The 25,268-nt window shown below is 36.4% G+C and overlaps 1 protein-coding gene across 3 annotated transcripts in view; it reads left to right on the top strand.

Annotated features, from left to right (window-relative positions):
- The window catches only part of LOC145678733 (aminopeptidase N-like), a 166,124-nt gene that overhangs the window by 84,298 nt on the left and 56,558 nt on the right, over positions 1 to 25,268 (top strand). For 2 of the 3 annotated variants that reach the window (XM_081749180.1, XM_081749178.1), the window contains exons 4-7: positions 11,789 to 12,085; positions 16,105 to 16,285; positions 18,479 to 18,635; positions 20,130 to 20,211. In XM_081749180.1, the coding sequence (XP_081605306.1) occupies positions 11,789 to 12,085; positions 16,105 to 16,285; positions 18,479 to 18,635; positions 20,130 to 20,211 (717 nt within the window). The remainder of the gene's footprint in view (positions 1 to 11,788; positions 12,086 to 16,104; positions 16,286 to 18,478; positions 18,636 to 20,129; positions 20,212 to 25,268) is intronic. The other variant, XM_081749179.1, reaches the window with a different exon arrangement.

Genomic DNA, 25,268 nt, shown 5'->3' with positions numbered 1-25,268 from the left:
TATGTTTTCAACCTTAAAGTGAGAACCACTGGCGTTTTTACCCTGCTATGCAAAAGTAAGTGAGTACTCCAATGGAGTTCCAATGCGGTACTTAATTTCTGCGTTTTAGATATATGGAAATACATGTCTCTAAAATGTAAAGAACTGATTTTTTTTTTTTTTTTTTTTTTTTTTTTTTTTTTTACTGAAAACTGCAACTCGGTAAGCCTTATGGATACCGAGGTATGGGAAAATAAACTATAGGTATGTGGGGCTTGCATACTTGACGCTACAATTCGGAAATTGAATTAAAATATGACTAACGGCTATCAAGATGTTGTCAAATAAAGGGAGGACCAACACAGTTAAGGGGTTTTCGTGTTAGATGCTAAAATTTCCGAAATCGGTCATGGAAAGTTAATAAACACCAGTAGCAATTTCATCTTAAAGTAATTAGATATCTTCATGGGGTGTTAGAACATCATGGAGTCTACCAAAATTAAATTTTAAAAGCTTTTGAAAATATAATCTGACATTTGTAAACAGTATTTGAAATATGTATTTACCCAAAACTTCCAGCTAGTACATCTAACATCTGGAGAAACACTGTGAAATAAAAGCTTGAAATTTCGGAAACAATTATTGGTCGCAACAAAATTAAATAAGATGGTACTTCTATGGGTTAAATCAGTACCTCAGTACAATTTCGATCGAAAGATTAGTTCAGTCCTAGGTTTTCTTCAGGCAATTCCAAGGGTTCATCGAGCTGTGCAAAAGAATGAAAATTCGCTGTCAATATCTAAGATAGTAAATAAGATATAAGGAATTATATATTTTATGACGTGAAAATAGAGATCTTTATGGATTTGTACTTTTGGGTCTTTCCTAAAAGAAAAAAATTCAGAAAACTACTGTATATACCTTAATAGACAATTCAGTGGGCGGGGACACAGTAGCTTAGTGGTAGGGTATTTAACTAATCTTTTTTTTTTTTTTTTTTGCAGAAACTATTGGAGTATTCACTTAACCCATAGAAATACGATCATACTTAACTCCCTATTTAATTTTAAAATTAAATAAAAGGAAATATTTCAGTGTAGCGACCCACGATTATGCATTTTAGTCTCAGGGAGATTATGATTAAAGCAAGTGAATGTTGTTGACAGAATTGATGGAATGCAAAGGTGGGAGGAGAGTACCCCGAGAAAACCCACGAATACGATGTCCACTACAAACTGACTTGGCCGTGGATCGAACCAAGAACCCAATACACCAGAGGTAAGCACTCTACCACTAAGCCACTGTGCCCCCGCCCATTTAATTGTCTATTAAGGTATATACGGTTGTTTTCTGAAATTTCTTCTTCTTACAGCAAATACTCAAAAGTACAAATCCATGTGGGTCTCTATTTTTACGACGTCATAAAATACATAATTCCTTATATCTCGCTTGCTATATTAGATATTGACAAAAAATGTTCACTTTATTTCAGAGCCCGATGAACGCTTGGAATTGTCCAAAGAAAATTTAGAGCTGAATTAATCTTTCGATCGAAATTGTACTGACGAGTCTGAGGTTCTCACTTAACCCATATAAGTACCATCTTATTTAACTTTTGTTAGGATCAATAATTGTTTTCTGAAATTTCAAGATCTAATACGCTTTTATTGTATGGTGTCTCTCTAGCTGCTAGATGTACTAGCTGGAACTTTTAGGTAAATTCATATTTCTAATACTCTTTACAAATGTCAAAATATATTTTACAAAACTTTTAAAATTTAATCTTGGTAGACCCCATGATGTTCTTAAACTCCATGGAAATACCTAATTATTTTAAGATGAAATTGCTACTGATGCTTATTAACTTTACATGATCGGTTTCGGAAATTTTACCACCTAACACGAAAACCCCATAACTATATGGATCCTCCCTTTATTTGACAATATCTTGATAGTCATATTTTAATTAATTTTCTAAATTGTACTGTCTAATATGCAAGCTCCACGTACCTATGGTGTCGCTTTTTATTTCACCATATTTCGGTAACTGTTAGGCGTACCGACTTGCGGTTTCGGTAAACACACACCTCTAACGTTCTTTAAAACGTTATTAAGACATATTTTAGAATATTTAGAAATGAGAGTTCTGGGAATATCATGGTACCCGAAAACCCCCATCAGGGCGTGTGTGTAGTGTATTTAATTGAAACTACTTTTGAGGTTGTTGTAAGCCCTCGTAATTACGTTTCCGAAACTGCACCATCTAGTACGCAAACTCCACAGTTCTGTAGTGTCGCTCTTTATTTTCCCATATCTCGATATCCATAAGGCTTACCGAGTTGAGGTTTTCGGTAAACAGATGTCAGTTCCTTACATTTTAGAGACATATATTTTCATATATCTAAAAAATACAGACATTAGGTACCCCATGGTAGCCCGAACACCAATGAGGTACCCACTTACTTTTGAATGGTAATACATTTTGAGTTGTTGTTCAGCATCAATAAACACTTCATAGTTTTTCTACGTGCAACCCAAAAGTCCATACCTGACCTAACAGATTTTGTCCATTTAATCTCAAAAATGTTAAGATACTTTGTATTGTTAAGTACAACCAAATTAAGCACACTGAATATAACATTTTAAATATTTTCTGATTTTTGTTGCAGGTATTTCGTGCATCAAACCAGGATTCTGCTTGAAAGACAGTCAAAAGAAGCAGTGTAGGTTGTGGCTAAAAGTACGCCCTTTCTGAAGACAGACTCAGTTGTACTTACATTATTTTGTACGAATATATAACCCTAATAAAGATACTGTACTACAAATTATTTCTTTCTTCCATAAATTATAATAAAATATTATCTCTGTTTAAAGAAAATGATTGTTAATGTTAAGTCATTTTAATTCTTTTTCTCTGTAATAAGAACATTATCCCTAGCAATATTTTTTATCTTTGTGCTATTGCGATTGGATGAAGTAAAATTCTATACGAAGCACTATTATTTCAGACATGCATTAATAACTAATGTATTGTTCTGTATGTAAGACAATGTGTATACTGAACATGTCTAGCGAAGGTGTTGTTTTAATACAGAATCTATAACTCAGCTTTTCAGTAGTCAACTTTATTGGGAATCCGAAGAAAGAAGTTAAAAAAAAAAAAAATGTTGGACTTACCAGCGTGTGTGTGTTCGAATTCTGGACTAATCCAAATTATCCCGAGAAATCATTATATATTTCTTTGTTGCTATTTCAGATGTATCCTTTATCCAAGTCGTATGAAACGGAGACTTCATACATCGCTATACTTTGTATGAACTATGTTCCGTATTTACTTAATCACTTTGTAACTTTCTCTAGTGTTGACAAGGCCGCAGGTGTCAATCGAATAGTTTAGTGTTTCACTCATGTCACCTTGTGACTAAGGTACGTCCTGTCGGTATATATATGGTACTGGGTTCAATTAGCGACATTTTTAGCGTTAAACAAATGCAAAAATCTATACGAAATGAGATACCGTGATCTCTGACTTACGGATAACACCAAGCAACTAATGGTACTGAGTGTGATTGAGTTTACTAATTACTATTTGGCTAAAATCAGTGTTCCTTTATCTATAGTTCTTTTCGTGCTTTGAATTGCAAAGTTTGAAATAACCGTTTTAAATTATTGTGTATATATATCTTCCGAGTAATTCTGAGAATCATTGCTCTTTCTTTAAGCAATGTATGAGACTGTTAAATTGCTCTTTCCTTAAAATGTTGCACTAAGAAGGATGCATCCAGGAAAGTCCAAATTTGCAGAATGTCTATAGCAGGGAAGAATAAATATGTTTAGTCGATGGCTGCACAACGCCTCCGCTGTCACCACGTTGTCACACAGCGAATACAGCGAACGTTTAAGAGTATTCTGCACTTACTATTAGGTATCGGCCTGGGAACTTTGGCGCATCTACCCAGTCTCCTTCTTGGTGTTTCATTTTTAATGGCGAGTACTGAGTAGGAATAATATTGTAAGCGAATGCGTTTCCGGCTGACACCACACTTTTAATTATTGCGACATTTAAAACAAAAAAAAAACCTGTTAATTAAAATGTACAGAGAAGTTATTTCTGGAAAATTCTATTCAGGCCTCTTGTGGTAACAACTGCACTTTAGTAGAAGATACTATTAAGGAAAAGAATGAGGTAAAATAATCTTTATATCGTACAAGCAATGGATGATAACAGCTTAATAAATGATTGTACGTAAATCTTGTTTGAGTTTGAATATAGGATTGTATAAGGCTGTGCATTTTGCATTATTATTGAGGTGCTGCAACTAACTAACTGCAAACCATATGATAAATTCTTACAGTAATATATCACATATTGATTTACTCTGTATGGAAACGAAAATAGTTTAATATATGGTTAACCTCCTTTGTGCCAGGGGCGGATCCAGAGGGGGGCGATCGGGGCGATCGCCCCCCCCCACAAGAGGAAACTTTCTTATTTTATATATAAATAAACCCATCCATAACAAGTTTGGAGCTCTTAAAAGTAGCAGTATTACCGCCGACCGCCCCCCCCAGAAGTCCGTCCTGGATCCGCCCCTGCTTTGTGCCCATAATTTTAAAATTAACGCTTGTGTCACTTTTCAACACTTGACTTTGCAGTAGCTTTCCAACGAATTAGCAGGAAGCCCAAACTTATAGGACACCCTGCAGGTAAATACATTTCTTTGGACAGTTTCACTGCTCCAAACTAAGATTTGAAAAGTGTAGTATTGTTAATTTTATTATTATTGGCACAAAGGAGATCAACCATATTTTAAGCTATTTTTGTTTTCATACAGAGTAAAACAATATTTGACAACATTACAGTAAGAATGTATCATGCACTTTGCAGTATGTTGCAGCACTTTAATAATGGTGCACTATACGTACACTCTAGATCCTGCATATGTCCGATCCATACATTACAAGAAGGCAATACGTATTCGATACAGGTAAAATCTGTATATTTCATATGGACAACCTATTAGCTATATACATCCAATCTATACATTACATATGGCCAACCTGTACGCGACATACGTATAATCTATATGCTGCATGCAGACAGTCTGTAAGCTACATATATGCACTCTGTATGGTGCATACGGATATTCTGTATGCTGTATCTGGACAAGCTGTGTGCGACATAAGGAAAATCTGTATAATACATACGTACAATACGTATACTGTATCTAGTCGTACGTATGGGGCACAAGTACAATATAGATGCTGTCTCGGGGTTGAACGCAAGAAACATACGTACAGAACGTATATTGCATACTTCTTGAAATCATGCTCCGTCCTGATAGTCAGTGTATGTCGTCATTATTAACCCACATGCTACATACGACCCTGACGTCACAAAGCTAGATATTACCTCCGTATATACTTGTTACTGCAGATAACGTCACACGAATGACGTCATTGCACTTGTGCAGACAGTACGTATAATACATACTTTTTCAGCTATACGTTTGCTGCAGGATGTTATATACGGTTGTACGTTAAGTCCAGAAACTACAGGAATTACGAATGTAACCTACGTTTTTAAGTATGCCACCTACATTTTTTTTTCTCAGTGTATATTTTGGGTTGCGTTACGTTTCTCAATTAATAGTAGACTGGTACGGAATAAGTGCTTTGGCAAGGATCTTATAAAATAAAGGATCTTCCCTTACAACAAAGTCTTGAATCAGGCCCGTGCTGGGTCACTAACGAGGGCGGTGGACAAGTCTATCAAAAGGGCGCCCATACAAACGTGTATATATATATATATATATATATATATATATATATATATATATATATATATATATATATATATATATATATATATATAGTATAACTTAATTAATATACTGAACGTCGGGAGGTGATTCCTGACACCGGAGATAAAACGAAAACTATAGACCAAACTGGGTGTAGAAATGCCTCCGAGCTATGACCACCCGAAAATTTTCGAGAAAATGCAACAGCATCCGAACAAAATGTCGGATCGAAATCGTGCAAAAGGGAATGTCCATTATTTTTAGTCGTAGATTTCATTAGTGTACAATCGGATGTAGTGCAGTGGCGGTGCAAGGGCGACTCCCAAAGAACTGTGAAGAATAACAGTTCACAGTCTGATATTGTCAACCGTTGACCGCATTGCAAAGATGACATTGCCGAAGCAAATTGTTCCGCGTGCGGTCAAAAACATCTGAAATTTCGGAAGTGAATGTCGCAGTTATGTGAACTCGAGCAACAAGTTCTTCGGCTGTCGTGGCTAGTGTTGAATACAAAAGGCGTTTCATAACGCCCCAAATAAGAGATCAAGGGGCGTGAGGTAGGGTGAAAGAGGTGGTCATAACACAGGTCAATCTCTATCAATCCAACTATCTGGAAATGTTTCTTTTAAGTAGGTCTGCATATACATGTCAAAATGTTCAGGTGCACTGTCATGCTGGAATCACATCTACTGTCTTATGTTCAAGGACACATGATCTAACAATTTTGGGAGAACATTACATAAAAATAAATTATACGTACTCCTACACAGGCAGGCCGGTAATAAATAAGGTCCTACCACAAAATTATTCACCATACTGCGCCGCGCGCTCACTCTAAATCCCTGTGCTGATCGTTCACTAGAGTTGCATGTGAATTTTTACGCCCTACACACTACATGGCTACTGCTAGTTTCAGGACGATCTTTGATAATTCCCAGTACGCTGTGTTCAAATTCAACTGTCCACATGGTGCAATTTCCTCCGATTTCATGTAGGGAAAATTGAAGAGACTATCTCCCGAAGGCGAATATGGAGGCGTGGAAAAAATACAGGGAAAGTTACTCTCCTATGAGGGCGACGATTACGATATAAACGCCTTGAATCTGGGATATTTCTCTTTATCTTTCCATAAATGAGGTGCATATATCTGCCAGCTCGTGAACAGGGTTATCTGCCATTGCACAGGCACATTACTTAAACACCAACGTCTACAGTTTTACACGACGTGAATACCTGGACACTACTTTACCGTCGTACGCAACACTACCTATCCTGTTATACAGCAATTCTACACGTAACATCAGAGCATCGGACACTGTATATTACTCACAAGTTGTCAGATGCCTACTATAACACAGCCACGCTAATTTATGCCATCCACATCAAAACTGTAATACAGCCTTCCGCGAGCCACTTGCAAGTGACATACAAGGGACGATAATTCCGTAAGTGCTGCTACGTCTAAGGAAAAGTACACATTCTCTTTCATCCGTGTTGGTATTTCATCCACCTCCAAAGTACATAGAGAACGTCGAAAGGATATTTTCCACCATTTGTTGCATGTGTTTTCTTCTAGAAACAATTTTCTTCTAAAACAATTGTTACACCAGTGACAAAATCAAAATATAAGTGGGCTACACTACGACACTATTTTGGTATATTCACAACAGGAATGTAGTTTTTCGTAGGTCAGGATTAAAGGGCATTTTTCCAATTCCAAGAGAGGGGAAAAGCCCCTCGAAAGTATCCCTGGAAGAAGGTTTACCTAACGGATAAATTAAGTATACTGTTCCAGCGCATTTCTTAGTATCATTATGCAACGTGTACAAAATCTTGTGTTTCATCAATTTTTGTTACTTCTGTGCACAGAAGTATCATATTCCACGGAATTACGTATTACGAGGAGGCAATCCTTTAATGCAGCTTACTTTTGCCCAATATGTATCTGGAAAATTCCTTGTATACTCGTTAATCACATGTAATCTTTGCTTTTTTTTAATAGCCTACATGTTATGTTTCTTTACATACCGCCTGACTGTCCTATGCACCATCTTTTTAAACCTAATCTGGATCAAAGTTCTTTTTTCCATTCTCACACACTTGTAACTTGGACAGAAATCCGTTCATTTATCATCCCCTTATCAATAGCCTAGAAGATATAACTGTGATACGTTAAAGAATTCTTTTCGTTTATATTATTGTCCCGAGAGTTTATTTTGTGCTGAGACGAAATAGATCAATCACACATGTGTATACCTCTTTCTTTCGAATTCTAAGTGTTCTAATTTGAAGGATGTACTATTAGATCTACTTTTGATTGTTGAAATCTTGTACTTGATTATTGTTCATTGCCCTCATTCAACGTTTGATAAAATAGTCGACGGAAGACTCCAGTTTCTTTGGGAGGCACTCTTGCGTCGCCACTGTTCGCTAATGGGATCTACAACTAAAAATAATGGACATTCTCTTTTACCCGACTTCGATCCTATGTTTTATTCTTGAGTTATGGCTGTTCTTACATTTTTCCGAGAAATTTTCGCGTGATCAAGGCGCCAAAAGGAGGCATTTTTACACCCAGGTTGGTGCATACTTTTCGTTTTATATCCGTGTCAGGAGTCACCTCCTGAAGTTTATGTTAATTAAGTTACACCCTGTATATATACAGGCGCCATTTTATGTATTAAGACCCAAAGTATGTTTAATAACGTAAATAGATAAACAGTGAAAACTTCTTTACTAGAGAAACATTTTCTAGTTCTTGTAAGATTTTTCTTGACAAACAAAATGAAGCTAAATATATACTAATAAATCAAATACAATAGGCACTGATTATTCCAATACTGCTCTAAAACACACAGGAATAATCACATGACAAGGGCGTCTCACGTAAAGGGCACACTGTACCCTTCACGGGTTCTTCACCAACAGTATGTAAGTTATTCATTGTACAGAACTGTGCCATACAGAAAAATAAAACCGTTTATCTTTGATGTGGTTTCGCTTGGGCGCCTTTGCAAAGGACGCACTGTACCCTTCATGAGTTCTTTACCAACAGTATGTGTTCATAGTACAGAACTGTACCATACAGAAGAATAAATGAAACCGTTTATCTTTGATGTGTTTTCGCAAGGGCGTCTTATGTAAAGATCGCACTGTACTTATCATGGGTTCTTTACCAATAATAACCGTAAAAATTTATTATTAAAAAATGTACCTTTATATATAATATGATGTTTCGGAGGGCGCACCGGGACATGTCCCGGTGGGCCAGCACGGGCCTGTCTTGAATCCATACGTCACAGTTTCGCCATCCCTACTCTGCCCACTCCGCCCAATGGGATCGCAATGTTTTGAGCCAACAATCATGGCGGAAACGAAGGTATCCAATCAGACAATGGCAGAAACGAGAGTAGCCAATCAGACGTGCCGATGCTCGGTTGTTTTTTGCCTTCATCGATTTAATAGGATGAATTTATATATGGGCAGATCCTCTATTTATAACATTCTTGAGCTTTGGTGTGTTTGTGTGTGTCTTTTTTTCCCTTTCTCACTCTTTTTTTTTATGAAAAAAAAATCGCTCAGATAGTTGCGCTTTCTCTTAGACAGATGAAATGTTAAATAATTAGTGATATTTAAGGATCATTGAAAAAGTCAGGTGAACTTAGTAATTCGCAAAATATTCAATTCTCGGAGCGACACTGAACGGTTTGTTCACTAAAAAGAATGCTCACACCTCATGTATCTTTTTACAACCGAGAGAAAGGTTGTGAGTGAGAAATTAAAACACTATTATCAAATTCCTCAATATCGTTAAACGAATTATTTCTTGTTTTATATGTGAATCCAACTACCTTGTGGAACCGATTACCACATCAAAGTATCAGACATTTACGTTGTTCGTACTATTTTTATTTTATTCATGAAAGGAGAACAAATACGCTACGATAGCTGTATGCACTTTTACTAAACTGAACTGAAAGAGCCGCTCGGTGAGGCATAGCAATCAACTACAGCTCCAGAGCACCAATAACTCAACCAAGAACCGAGAAGCAAAAGAGTGGTGCGTTCGCGAGAGGCATATAAGGATCCACGTCCCCCAAATAGCTGTGGCTCCCGAAGAACCGTCGCTCATTCAAAAGAGCAGTTAAGAAGATGCGGCTCATTCGTGAGCAGCGCATCACTAGGTAACCTCGACTTCCGTTTCAGGTTTATTAACATTTTAATTTACTTGGGTCTTGGGGTTTAGTCGAACTATGAGATTGTGTATCCGAAATATGCAGGTTGGTCCAAAAGTGTGGAAGCACCCAATAAAAGGCAGGATTTTAAACGAATTGCGAAAGTATCACTGTAGGTTAGTAATACAGGTGAGGGAAACTTTTAGGACATTGTGATGTTGATAGCAGCCATCTTAAAATCCGCCATTTTGAATTCGATTTCATTTTCTTAAGCGGAAACTATATGTTGTGATGCCTTGTTCTCATATGACATTTTCTCAGAAATTGAATGCAATGTTTGTTTTTGCTTTATCACTTACCATAACGAAGTTATGACTGTTTTATGGCTTTCACAACGTCAGTCACATACCATACATTATTTCCGATTAAAGAATGTGTTCTATGTGTTGTCCATTCCATTGAACTGTGAGTCATTCTTTTTCTTCATTCATCCGAAACCTTACTCACAGGCAAGGGCGCCGATCCTGGGGGGCCAAGGGCCCCCAAAGGTCATGTGGGCCCCCTACTGTATATATATACCTTCTGCATCTGAATGGGCCCCCCAAATTTACAGAGAAATCGGCGCCCTTGCTAACAGGTGTGCTTGAACACGAGTTTGTTATGCGTTCCTTTAGGTGGTCAATATCCAGAATTTTATTGGATACACAACGGACTTGAGATGCCTTCAAAAATAAAAAGCTAGGGGGTAAAGCCAGGGGAACATGGTGACCACTCCACAATACCACGTCTACCGATCCACAGTTGGGAAACTGCACATCCAAATATTCACGAATATAATTTCCATAATGTGGAAGTGCACCATCGTGTTGGTAGAAGACAGGCAATGTCCCATCCTCAAATAAGAGAGATGGCAAGATATTTCTTCCCACATTCGACAATTCGACTTCTGTTAATGTATCATTAATAAACAAAGGACCCACAATACGACACCCCACACACTACACCACATCATCACTTTTTTCAGAAATCCCAGATGCTTCATACCAATGCGGACTGGTGTCCGACCAACAATAAACATTCTGTTTGTTCACCTTACCAGAAAAATAAGAGTTGGCTTCGTCAGTGAATAGGACGTCGTAAGCAAAACGGAGGTTTTGGCGTATTTGCTATATTGCGCATTTCTCGAATTCCAAACACCGATCTGGGTCACCCTCTAACAGGTGCTGATGCACTTGTATCTTGTAGGAGTCTCACTTATGCAAGAACAAAACACTTATGATAAGTGTGCGAGTAACACCACTTTTCTGGGACAAACGACAGGTGCTTCGATTCGGACTCTTCCTAAATGCTGCCAACACTGCTGTTGACGTTGTTTCGTAAGTTTCCGTACATGGCCTGCCTCATTTGGTTTGTTGGTCACAAACCCTGTTTCCCTGAATTTCTTGATGAAGCGGCTTACTATTGTATGGCTAATGGGTGTTCTATCTGGGTGACAGTTGTTAAAATCTTCAGCAACGATCCTTGTGCTTCGCTCTCCTGACATCAAAATAATCTCAATACATTCTGCCTGCGGCAGAACCATGTTATCTTAGTTACCATAAACGACACCAAGAAACCAAAAAACAGTCAACGCAATGTAAAAATAAAAATAACTGAAATGTGGGAGAGAGAGAGAGAGAAAAGTTCAGAAGTTTGAACATCAAGTCAGAATGTCATATTTTATCGAAGGCTTCTTCTGGATCAAAACACCGAGCATGTAGGTTTTGCAATGTTCTATAATGTTTGCTATGTTACGAAATTTGTATTAATTCGTGCTTTCTTTTTTTCCAGAAGAAATATGACCGGATTTGTTTGGGATTATTATGAAGTTTCACCTAATATGTCAACATACTTATTAGCGTTTACAGTATTTGATTTTGGAAATTTGACTTCAAATTCAACCTTCAAACTTTGGTCACGGAAGTCCGTGCTTCAGGAGGGACAATATGCAACAGATGTTGGTCCGTCTTTTATTTCCTTCTACAAAGAATACTTCAATGCATCGTACTCGCCGCCAAAGATGGATGTTGTGGTTGTCCCTGAGTTGTCAGAAACAGGAACAGATGGATGGGGTCTTATATCTTTCAGGTAGGTTTCGTAAATTAAGAATTCTTCTTCCTAATACTGAAACGGGCCAAATTATAAAGTAATGTCTTTCACAGGATTTTCCAGAAAATTTTCAAATATGTACTGCGAAATTATAAGTAGACCATAAATACCTAAATCAAGAATCAGTGGAGCTGGTTACTCGATCAGTCAAGGGAAGTTTTTACTGATTAGGTTACATAATATTCAATTAATAAATTAAAAAAGAAATCAAATAAAATGATAAAAAATATGTTAGTCAGTCAACTTCTCCATTTATGTTCTGATGGCAAAAAAAAAAAAAAACTGCTGCTTTACGTTGTAAGGTTGAACTATTGTCTGCTTTTACATCTCCAAAAATGCACTCCCAAAAGCCTACTTTTACAATTCCAAAATGCAAACCAAACAGCCTACTTTTACATTTATATCCCAAACTGCTTTACTTTTAGAAATCCAAAAATGCGTCCAAAGCACCCTGCTTTTACATCCAAGGAAATGTATTCCCAACAGCTTTTTTTTTTTCTTCTTTCTAGAATACTTATGTAAAACTAGATAAAAAGAGACCTGTTTACGTCTACGTTTGCATGAACGCTGCAACTGAGTCTATGAACATTGGACATATGGCAGGCAATTTCTATTTTCTAACAAAGAAAAGTATATTTATATCAATATCTTGTTTTTAATTTTTCGTATTACAGACAAGTGGGTGCAGCAACTTAACGATCACACTGGCTTACAGTGGTTTTGGTGCCGGGTGTTTCTTAGCTGATTTGAAGTAGAATTGGGACGCTGAATCCAAATATGGCGTTAGTTTTCCCCTAACAGCTTTAGTTTTTGAGATATAGGAATTGCAAGACTGACCTGCTACAACGTTGAAAATTGCATAGGTGCTGTTTTACTGTAAGTGAAAAGAAAACTATGACATTTAAATCTGTTATTTGGAACACTTTGAAAATAATGAAAACCATATAAACACAAACATCAAGTACATAATAACTCTGTAACTACATTTTATAATAGTTTTTATGAATAAAAAATCAAATAATTTGTTCAAAACGATCTATTCAACACTTCGGAAGCTTCGTTTTCGTGACATCCTTGAATGTTTCTTTGCACAGTCTCTTTTTAGGTTCCAGCAGTAATCTGCCATCATATGGGCATCCCATCTCCCTTGGTAGCGGTCCTCCATTGTTTTAATATCTTGGTGAAATCTTTCATCTTGTTATTCACTCAGACTGCCTACGTTGTCTGGGAAACGGTCCAAATGGCTGTGCAGGTAATGAATTTTGATACCCATATTACATCCAAGTTTTGGAATGCATTAAGCATCTGGTTCACTAGCTCAACATAGTTATCAGCTTTATTATTGCCAAGGAAATTCTTGATAACTTCTACAAATGAGGTCCAAGCTCTACGTTCAGTCTCATTCATGGACTCCACGAAAGCCGGATCTTTCATGAGTTGTCTTATTTGGGGACCATCAAATATTCCAGCTTTTAATTTTTCTGTGCTGATCTGAGGTAGCTTGTTTCCCATGTAAGCAAAGCACGGCCCGTCCTTATTTAGCGCCTTTACAAACTGCTTCATCAAACCGAGCTTGAGATGTAGAGGTGGCAAAATGATTTTGTCACACTCAACAATAGGCATGTTAATAATATTTTTCTTACCAACAACCATGTCGTCTCTCTGCGGCCACTCTTTTTTTGACCAATGGTTTGCTTTGTCTCTGCTATCCCACAGACATAGAAAACAAGGATATTTTGTGTAGCCCCTTTGCTGTCCAAGAAGAAAGTTCACCATCTTTAAATCCACACAAATCACCCACTGATGGTCCTGATATTTAATTTTTTCCATAACCAAAGCAATTGCTTCATATTCTTCTTTCAGTCGTGTTGAATGAGCGATTGGAATTGAGCCATATTTATTGCCATTGTGTAGAAGGACGCATTTTAAACTTCGCTTGGAGCTATCAATAAACAGGCGCCAATCATCTGGATTGTATTCTGGAAGACCCATGTGTTCTAGGAGACCTCTAACATCGTGACAGAATACGAGATTTGTGTCTTCAGTGAAAAATGGTAAAAACTCCTTTTCCCTTGTTCGGTAGAATGTGATTTTAATTCCTTGTTCTAGTACGTTTTTCTCCTTCAATCTGGAAGCAAGTAATTCAGACGATTCTTTTGAAAGATTAAGGTCCCTAACTAGATCATTTAGCTCATCTTGATTAAACTGTTGAGGAATTGTTGACATTCCCTCATAATCACTGTCACTTCCATCATCCATGTCACAAGAATGTTCACTACGTTCGTTTTCAGTCTCACAAAGCTCTGGCAAGTGGTGAAAAGTTGGGATTGGTATTTCATCGGAATGAACAACTGGACGTCTTGCTGAAGGCAGATCAGGATATGTCCACTTGTTCCGGTTATTTCTATTCATACCCGTAACATTTACCAGGCAGAAATAACAGTCATCAACATGGTTTGTGGGTTCCCTCCAAACCATTGGAACACCAAACTTAAGACTTTTTCTTTTTCCAGTTGTCCACTGTCGCAAGTGTTCAGTACACATTTTACACACAATATGTGGAGCCCACGTTTTATCTTGGTCCCCTAGGCGTACACCAAAATATGCATGATATGCTTTTTTTACAAAGTCACTGATATGTTTTCTATTGTCTTTAAATGTGTACTCACCACATATGTAGCAAAACACATCAGGATGGTTAACACAACTTCTTCGACTTGAACTCATTTTATGTTCAGGCCACTAACACGGATGTTAAATATAAAGCCTTAGTATACGCGATACAAGTTATGATTTCAGAACAAAACTCACATGTTCCAACATGTCACTCCACCTGCAAGACAACAACTACGATCCACTAGCCAAGTAGAATACCAATGCAATCTAGTGGACGTTCCTGGAACTACTATATGACTAGTTTCCGTTTAGTACCGACAGATAGCAGCACTAATGAGAAAAGAGCGCCGTTCTTCCAAATATAAATCTCTATAGAGCACAGTAGGATTTATTTGAGTTGCAGAGTTTATAAGATCATATTCAAACTTGTTATTACGAGAATATTTGTATTTCTTTTGCTTATTTTGTATACTATTGCAAGAAGCATGCAGAAATAGTGGTTACATCATTTATAATTTACATATTTATTTTGGATTGTAATATTTCTTCCACATACATTGTAACGTAAATAACACTACTGGTACAGTAGCCTGTATCTACCAAAGTAGAGCTGATAGAAAAAAAACTGCTTACATTATTGGATTCAGCGCCCCACACATAGTTAAAATCAGCTCTAAAATTTTAGGCACCAAGAAAAATTTTTTTTTCTGTAGGCCTGTGTCATCAATCTAATTACGAGTTTCTCCTATTAGAATATGATCCAATTTCGTGTATCTTATACAAATGACGTATGAGAAAGGATACCAACATTTTGGAAGAAAGAGAAGAAGAATTGATAAAACACAAATATCCTCCGAAGAAAAAAACAACATAGAATTGAATTACTGGTGTGTTGATTTTAATTTCAGTTATTTTCACGAAAAGAGAGGGAGTGTTGTGCAGAGTGCATCTAAGTTTTAGTTTTTAATTCAGCTAAAAAGAATTGAAGTATGAAACGTTGTTTAGGCCTATATTATATTAATCAAGTACGTATGGAGAATATAGCAGTGATTTTGTTTTTAATTCCGTAAGTGAAACATTGTAACAAGCTGACATAAATTATTGAGCAGTTCCTGTAGGGCTACAATGATTAAATTTGGCGTGATTGAGGCTTTCCAGAACTAGCCCGGATTTATGTTTTTTTAAAGAAAAACTATTCTTTTTATGAATAAGTGTGACTTATGTGTTTTTAAATTGTAATACATAAAACTATACTGTGAAAATTACGACATGGCTTTACCGTCTCAGAAACCCAAATTCATTAATTGTTTAGTTATTGCTTAGGAGATACGTATTTTCCTTTCTGTGTTTAAATATTTTCTGTTGTATGACTTTCTTCCTAGGGAGTCCGATTTACTACTAGGGAATACTTCAACTATATTGGATTTTGAGACTGCAACTACAAGAATTGCTCACGAATTGTCCCACCAGTGGTTTGGAGACCTTGTAACTCCTGAATGGTGGGATAGTACTTGGTTAAATGAAGGATTCGCAACTTTCATTCAGTATGTAGCCACGAATCACGTAAGTGTTGAATTCCAAAACACAGTTTCCTGACTCATCAGCGAAAGTGGATATACACTTATACAATAAGTCAATAAGTATCTGCAATTAATTTTTATTACTTATTACCACAAGAGTACAATGTGTTTATTTATATCATTTTTCAACATAGTCATCCTGCTTTTCAATGCACTTGGTCCACCGTTACACAAGTTTTCCGATACCCTCTACAGAAAGGCTTTTGATTCCGCAACAAGCCACGAATGCACTGCTTCGTTCACCTGTTGATCGAAGCTGAATCGATGGTCTCTGAGAGCTTTTTTAAGTAGACCAAGCATGTGGTAATCCGACGGGGCGAGATCGGGACTGTATGGAGGACGTTCCAACACCTTGAAACGCATCATCTGAAGAGTTTGACAGTGTGAACGCGGCGGTATGTGGACTTGAATTTTCATGCAATACAAGAACGTTTTCCGACAATCGACCTCTGCGTTTATTACAAATTGCAGGCAGACTTCAACTTGCTTACCAGCATATTATGTACCATTTACTGTTTATTGTTGATTCAATTAATGTTCCAGGTAATGTTCTAGGATTGGCCCTTCTGAGTCCCAAAACACTGTGAGCATCATTTTCCCTGCAGAAGGTTGACTCTTGAGTTTCTTCTTGACGGGAGATCCAGAGTGGTTCCATTGAATGCTGTGGCAAAAAAAAAAAATATTTTATGTCCCAGTGTTATGCCGATTAGACTAAAGGAGACGGTGATGATGAGAAATAAATGAAGTAGTGGAACGAAGAAAGTGGGAGAAAACGGGAGAACCCCGAGGAAACCTACACACTCGGTGTTTGTCCACCACAAACTTCACTTGGCGCGAGCTGGGATCGAACCAGGGACCCCATGCATCAGAAGTGAACGCTCTACCACTGAGCCACCGCGGCCCCCTGCATGCTGTGACATTTCATCTCTAGTTCAAAGTGATGAATTCACGTTTCATCTCCAGTGATGATTCGCGCAGAAACGCATCATCTTCGTTAGCATAAGGATCCAGTAAGTGCTGACAGATTCTCACACGGATTCGCTTGTGCTCTTTATCGAGTTTTTTTTTTTTTTTTTTTTCGGAACACATCTCGCACAGACTTCGTAAAAGTTCGGCCTGTTATGCATGATGTCATATGCATAACCATAACTAATCTCCATATGGGTTGCCACTTCATCAACAGTCTGTTATACAGAATCCAAGCACAGACTCGTTCAATAACGTCATCAGTTGTTGTTGTACCTGGACGATCTGCTCTCTCATCCTTCACGCTCGTTCCGACTACTTTTGAACTGTTCAATCTAGTGATAAATACTTTGGTGCGGCAACACATTGTCCCCGTATTGTGAAAGTCTTCTATGAATCTCCGCTCCGGGTTTACCTATAGACCACAAAAAACGGATGACAGAATGTTGTCCTTTGATAAACACAGAGTGCGCAGACATTTTTACTTTGCAACAGAGCAAAGCGGACTGACGTGATAACACTGCAACCTACTATAGGCGAAGCTAACAATGACACCTAGAGTCTCATGAGCACACAATGCTGTAGAGCCAACGTGAAAAGAAACAGAAAAATATTGCAGCTATGTATTGACTCGCTCTCGTATTATTCCGTTTGTCAAAAACTTTCTAAATAAATACAAATTTCCAAGTACGTATTAAATATTTCGGTTAATTTAAGTAGTATATGGCTTTCTTAAGATGGCACTAGTTCAAATCAGCTCACATACTTCGATTTTTTTCTTTTAGAAATTATGTAAATGGTTATCCACTTTCCTGGCGAACTGTACTCTCTATGTTAATAAGGGATCTTTGCAAGATTTTGGGTATTTCCTCTAAATATTTGATTTGATGTTTTTATAGTTCAGGGAACAAACACTCCAATATTTTGCGTTTGCACATGGGAATCAAGTCCACGTTCCTTCATTTTGGACGTATTGCGTTTTAAAGGTCTCTATCTAAAGCTCCTTTCAGAATTTAAAAGAATGATGTCTAGATATTGCAAATAATTCTTATAATGTTAAAAACCGTTTTAACTTCTCCATGTACTGTACAAACGTTGTGTCTCTTTATTGGACTTGACTCCCTTGTGCTCTGAACGTTCCATTTATTGAAATTTTTCCTTTTATTTTTTTTAAAAAATGAATTTTGTTTTATTTCTTTTTTGTTAATAGGTAAAGCCGTCTTGGTTAATGAATGAAAGATTCTTACCAGAAATTTTACATCCTGCATTGAAGGAAGATAGTCTAAGATCATCTCACAAAATATCAGTGGATGTATATAATCCTTCGCAGATAGCACAATTGTTCAACAGCATTTATTATCAAAAAGGTATTTTAATTTTGCATTGAGTTTTAAATCAGTTTAGTTGCCCAAGTAGTAGTTATTAATAAGATCGAAGGCTATAAGTTGATTATTTCAAGAACTATTAATTTACATTCAATTGGTAACTCTGATTATCAAGCCCTCTATGAATATTGAATTTCAGTGAATTTGAAATGTAGATGCTTTTAACTATACTAAGGGTTTCCGAAAAAAAGAAATAATGAAAGCCATTAATTCGGTAATTTGTGAGAACAGCAAACAATTTAAACATTTGATTTAATTATGTAATGTTAATTTTAGATATAAGTTTATTATTTTTTCTGAACTAATCAGTTTTGTCCCTTTTTGAGAGCAAATAGACCCGGCACGGCACGGAGGGGCATCGCATGAAACGGCACGCTGTGTGAATTAACCTTTATTAGGAAGTATTATCAAATATAAAAAGTATTAGAATATATCAAACGTAATATATTCGTGATATCGTGATAACTCGTGATATCAACATATTTACGGAATAGGTTACATTTTGTCGCTAGTTAACATGGAACATTGCAAGGTTTTACAACTGATTTCATTTCTATTGTTTTATGCGTTATAAACATATGTTGAATTAATATTTTACTTGTGGTTACAAATGGTTACTATATTGGTTAAAACAAAAAAACAAAAAATGACTCACGTGCGAATTGAACCCGGGAGCCTTTGCATATGAGGTGTAGATGCTCCTCACTCTGCCGCGCCATCATTTGATAACTTAACGCGTCATATCATATTTGCGTCGAGTCGGAAACTTTAAGATGCTTTTTGTCTACTATTTCTGGGTAGTGTGCTCTCTCAATTTGTAATATGAACACTTTAAATGTGCACTACTACCACGCGAAAGATGGCCTCGAAATTCATTTACCAAAGCCTGCTTTTCCCTTGTTAGTCGCTTAATAAAACAATGGGCCTCATTGACGTCATGCTAGCACTGCAGATACAGAGTATGATATACACTAGTCCACTAGTAACTGTTTCTCTACAGACGTTATAGCAGCCGGTGTGGTGGTGGTATCTTTAAGCTGATCGCGTAGTTAGAGACACACATTCCGCAGAGTGAACTTCATTCGAATTGATGTATATGGGGTTGTTCTTAAAGGCGCTTCCACCAGTATAATTTGTAAACCACAAATATTGATAAAGCTTTGCTTTCTATAATTTAAAAAAATAAAAATTCGCAATGAATAGGGATGCGCACGAGACAAAATTTATGGCTGTCTCGACTCGAAAATGTGCTGTAAAAGTGATGTATATTTTTCTATTGGAAAAGAAGTGTCTAGACTCGAATTTTGTCAGAAAAATCCTGTCTCGACTCGTCTCATGCGCATCCCTAGCAATGAACTGTTAACATGCATGATTACTAAAGCTTCGATAATAATCAATCAAAATATTTTTGCCTCAGTATCAGAGAGTGAACAACAGATAATTTATTAATGTTTTATTATAATTTGATCTTGACAGCTGCCTCGCTCATTCGAATGTTGAATCTTTCACTTACTGAAGACGTCTTTCGTTCAGGAATTGCAAAATATCTCAATAGCAAGTAAGTAAATCTATTATGTATTTTGTTACTGTTAAAAATTGGAACGAGTATTATTAATTCATTATTGGAAGTAGAGATGACTCTATGATATAGTCGCAAAGTTACGTACTTTTTCAATTGAGGAGTTCTATGTAATAGGGCCCAAACCTGCATAGGCCCGTTTTAGGGAGATTGCATTTTTAAATTCTTTGGTATTAATTCTATACCCCTGCAAAATTTCATTCCGATATCGTAAGTCTTGATGTTCTTACAGTAAAGGAATAGAGGTTGTCGTGAGACGAAAGCGAGTATCTGCTGCAGTTATGTTGGTGGGAAAGTTGTTTGAACGACGTTGAACATGTCGCAGTTTGCTAGCACAAGTTCAATTATAATCCGAAGAAAGAGAGGAGACAGTCAACATGCGATTATAATGTAAAGAAAGAGAAAAGAAACTTAAATGAGAGCTATACAACAAGTAGTGGCAAAGATATTCCCGAAAAGCAATTTGCATTAACGGACAGGTGCTGTAAAGGTAAATGTTACATGAACTTAAATGTTGGAGAACAAGAAAATTCGTTTGCTCAGTTTTACAGAAGTGATTCAAAGGAACAACCAAATGCCGTGCTGTCAGGCCTGCTATAGAGTGGACGAACGGAGCCAAAGAACGAGACATACAGAATTTGTTCCCCTTTCTGGACCCACATGCTGTGGATTGGTGTGAAAAAGTGTTCCGTCAAGTCCAAACCGTAAACCAAAAACCACATAGCGGGGATGCAGAAGATATCTTTATGAGTATGTTTTACCAACTCTACATAATGTATAAACTGTTTCTAGTGCCCAGGACTGTTACATGCCCAGTTTCTACATAATGCATAGACTACTTTAATGTATTATTGTTACGCATATATTGTTCTGTTCACTTTATATTTTGTTCCGTACTTTGCAATTACGTTTCTAAATTAATTTTCACAAAGTATATCACACGACTGCTGCGATAACTATAAGCGAGAATTCTGCAAAGTCGTTCTCTCTCTCTCTCTCAAAAAAAAAAAAAAAAAAAAAAAAACCTATAAAAGCCTTTTTAAAAATATTCATATTTATGTTATAGTGAAACAAACTGTTAGTTTCTTTGTATTTGATAGAAGAAAAAGAATAAATCTATGTTTCTTTTGTAGGGTGCACATGTACAAACGTTAAATAAAAATAAATCTATATTTGAAATGTTTACATGCAATTTTCTCAGAACATGTTTCCTCGTTATGGGCCTATGTTACATAGAGCTCCTCAATTAATATGCAGAAAAATACATTTTAAAAAGTAAAGTATTATGGACGAAGACGAATTAAGAAAAACCGAACACAAATTTCAGTTATTTTAATATGGAGTCTGCAACCTTGATTGATGTCCATGAGAGATATTGCAAAGCGTTAAGTTATGACGCTTGAAGTTGTGTTGTTCACATGTTCTGAATTGGCCATTTCTAGCATTTGCCTTCCGTCACAAAACAGTCCAATAAACGCCTACCCTTATGTATAAACAATGTAATCACACTCTCACTGTGACTAAAAATAAATTGTTTTCTACCTACTTCATTGCAGCGGGGTGGAAATAGGATGGAGCTTCGAAGAATTTTGCACAGGTGCAAAGTCGGATGAGGGATTTGTTCCCGATGCAACGACATTGCGCAAATTTTTCTAAAGATTAGATCGTTGATAATCTAAGTAATTTATGTCTTATTAACGAGGAGCAGAAAGTGCTGAAATTGCGCAAATTTCCGCCGCGACGTTGCCAACAACAGGATTTAAGGAATTGTGTGAAATTTTGCATCGAAATGAAATGTATAAAGCTATTCCTTTATGAGATATATTTTATTGCATTCTAATATTTACAAAGCAACATACTTATTTACAGAAAATTTCATTTTACAGTTTGAATGCTTGAAATTTAAATCCTACAGCTTTTAAAAATGTCATACGTGCCTTCTCATAGTTTCTCTGCGAATTCCTGAACTCAGCATACTTCCTCATGACAAACTCGCTCCTTTTGACTTCTGCTGGTCTTTGGGCCTTTGAAATTCCTTTTAATATGGACGTTATTTTCATGGCAGTTTCCGTTTGGATCTCTAACAAAGCAGAAATCACCGTATGAATATCAGGAGCAGGGAAGTAAAATTGACTATTATAATGTCTGTGAAAAGCTTCTGGTCCATTTGTCGTCCGACGCATCGTGGATGGTATAGACGCCCACATGACAGGTGGATACCTAAAATTAATAAAATAAAAAGATCCTTAGTTCATGCACACAATTATTGACAATTTATATAAAACACTAAAACATTTATAACACTAGATTCAAGAAATATTTATAGTCTTGGTCCGTAATTTGTTTACAACTATCAAAACCTGCATTTTAATCTACGTCTTACATGAAGACAGAAGAAAATTTCACTATAATTAAGTTGCATTGAGAGAAAATACCATATCAGCACAACCATTAATGTTTTGTTCAAACTAGGACAACAGTTTTTGCAGTATTAAGAGTTATTGAAGCATGTGCTACTATAGATGAAATTCAAAAGGAAGCTACTTACTTGCAACCGTCTTCTATGTAGTTTTCTAGGACGTAATCGGAAAATTTATGCCCTGTATCATCCGGCGTCATTGATATTAGTTGAGTAAAGGCATCTGATACTTCTGTTGGATGTAAATATGGCAACCCAAAAAATGCCTTTATCCATGAACCTGTAAGAAAAGCAATAATAATAATAATAATAATAATAATAATAATAATAATAATAATAATAATAATTTGTTAGAATAAGCAAGCATTGGGAAAGTAGTGAAATTGATGGATCTTACTGTTGGCTTTATAATTTCTTCATTTCGTACATTATTAGAACAGCAGTTTATTTGCTTTTAAGAATGGTGACTGAATTAAGATTCTTCAGTCAAACAGAATAAGATTCTATTTTCAACTGTATTCTGTATTAATATATAACAAAACAAAGTCCACATGGTATTATTAAATTAATAATAAAGAATAATAGACCATAATAATATCAATAATACCTAGTTCAGATTTTGGATCCATATATGCTTGTCGCAGATCATTGTCGGCTTGAATCCTCCGCCACCATGTTTGTCCCAAATGGAATCTGCAGCCACGAATGTCACAATTTGGAAACACATTCTTGATGGCTTCGTGAGCAGCTGTTTCAAAATCAACGTAAATGATTTTCAAGTCGAATCTACTGTCTAAGTTTCTTATCATCTTCCACATGGCCACATACGTATTCTTGTCTTTCTTCGGCAAAAATGCAAAACATAGAGGTAGATAATATCCATTTTTATATGCATGTATTGTATATAACTGTGTGAAATGCTTAGGAGCATAAGTGAAAGTTCCATCTGCAAATACTTCTAACCCGCTGAACTCACACAGAAAACTGAAAAGAAAATAAGATTAGTGTCAGAAAAGAAAATAGTAAACAAGACTGTAGTGTCATATCGTTAGGTGAAATGCTATGTTACGATATATTTTGTGAGAATCAAAAAAAAAAAAAAACTATTTTACTATAATTTGGAAATAAGACGGAAAAAGGAACTTTTCTGTTCAAGCAACTACTTCCTATTCTACTTCTTGATGCTGTAAATGAAACTCATTTCAAAGTTAATGGTTATAAATGAAATTATACTTACTCGATATTTTTCTTACACGTGAAAAGAATTATATTAGCTTCATCATCAACAAAGATGAATCTTTCTCCGTCAATTGTCACCTTTTAACAAAGTATAGGTCCAATTGACTGACATAAATACTAATGCAGGCTTACTTATTCACTTACGAAAGTATAGGACAAATTGCCTGGCATAAATATTAAAATAGGGACTAGACACATATTTTAACAAAATATAGACCCAACTGACTGACATGGATATTAATGTAACTTTCCATTACTTAACAAAGTATAGAAGCAACTGAATGGCATAAATATTAATATAGGTTACATCACTTAACAAAATATAGGTCCAACTTCCCGACATTAATACTAATAGTGTGTTACATCTTTTAACAAAGTATATATGGATCCTATTGACTAGCATAAATACTAATATAGGCTTACAGAACTTACTAAAATATAGGTCAAGCTGACTACTGAAAATACTAATGTAGGCTTTGCATAACTTAGCAAGCTATAGGCTTATATACATGCAAAAATTATGTACTACATTAACTTACCTCCAATTTGAGCCTTTTTTTCCTTGGCGAAAGAAACGATACTTAAAGCCTCCCATTAATACACAAGGTACACCTTTTTCTGTTTTCGTCAATGTAAACTCCATTCTGAAAGTTTCACTTATGTTTCTCCAGTTTATTGCTTCCTGTTTATATTACCCTCCTCACTAAAACTTGCGATTAATTCTCGATCCTGATTGGCTCGTTGTGATTCTCGTTCCTCATTGGCTTGTTCTATTATTGGTTTATTATATCCGCAATTCGTTCGGGGTTTTAACAGAACCTGAGGAGGTCTGACATACAGTTGCTGGTGACATTTGGGAGAGTGCACAACGGAGAAGAATAAGCTTTGCAGAGAAGAATTGCTGAGATGCATTGCTTTCCTGAAGAAGGTGTTCCAACCACAACCAACATAGATAACATCAGAGATGCATTAAAACAGCAAAACGTACAGTTCACGAACCTCATTCGTGTCCAAACAAAGGAGGGACCAGCACCCATCTTGAGAATGTTTTCAACATTTGCTCTGGCCATATACGTTGAACACGCTTTGCCGACAGTCGGCTAACGGAAACGCTTTGTTATCTCTCTGGGAGTGAAGCAAATACACAGTAATTAAAGAACTGAGGCCCTTTTCAGGCCCACAAACCAATTTCAGGTCCAAAACCTTTCTAATGTACACTGTCCGGTAAATATCTTCAGGATAAAACAGTTGAGAATGCTCTAAGAGCATTGCCAGAACGAACTTTAAAAGAATGGAGAGATCTAGCGGGAAGGATAGCTGTAATTGTTCCTAGATGTAAAGGTAAATCTTTTTATCCGCACCCTCTTCTCTTTCTCGC

This window comes from Thermobia domestica, chromosome 2 (genome assembly GCF_964235325.1).
Source record: "Thermobia domestica chromosome 2, izTheDome1.hap1.1, whole genome shotgun sequence".
Classification (NCBI taxonomy): domain Eukaryota; kingdom Metazoa; phylum Arthropoda; class Insecta; order Zygentoma; family Lepismatidae; genus Thermobia; species Thermobia domestica.
Note: the sequence above shows the minus strand (reverse complement) of the source record. Positions and strands in the feature narration are given on the sequence as shown.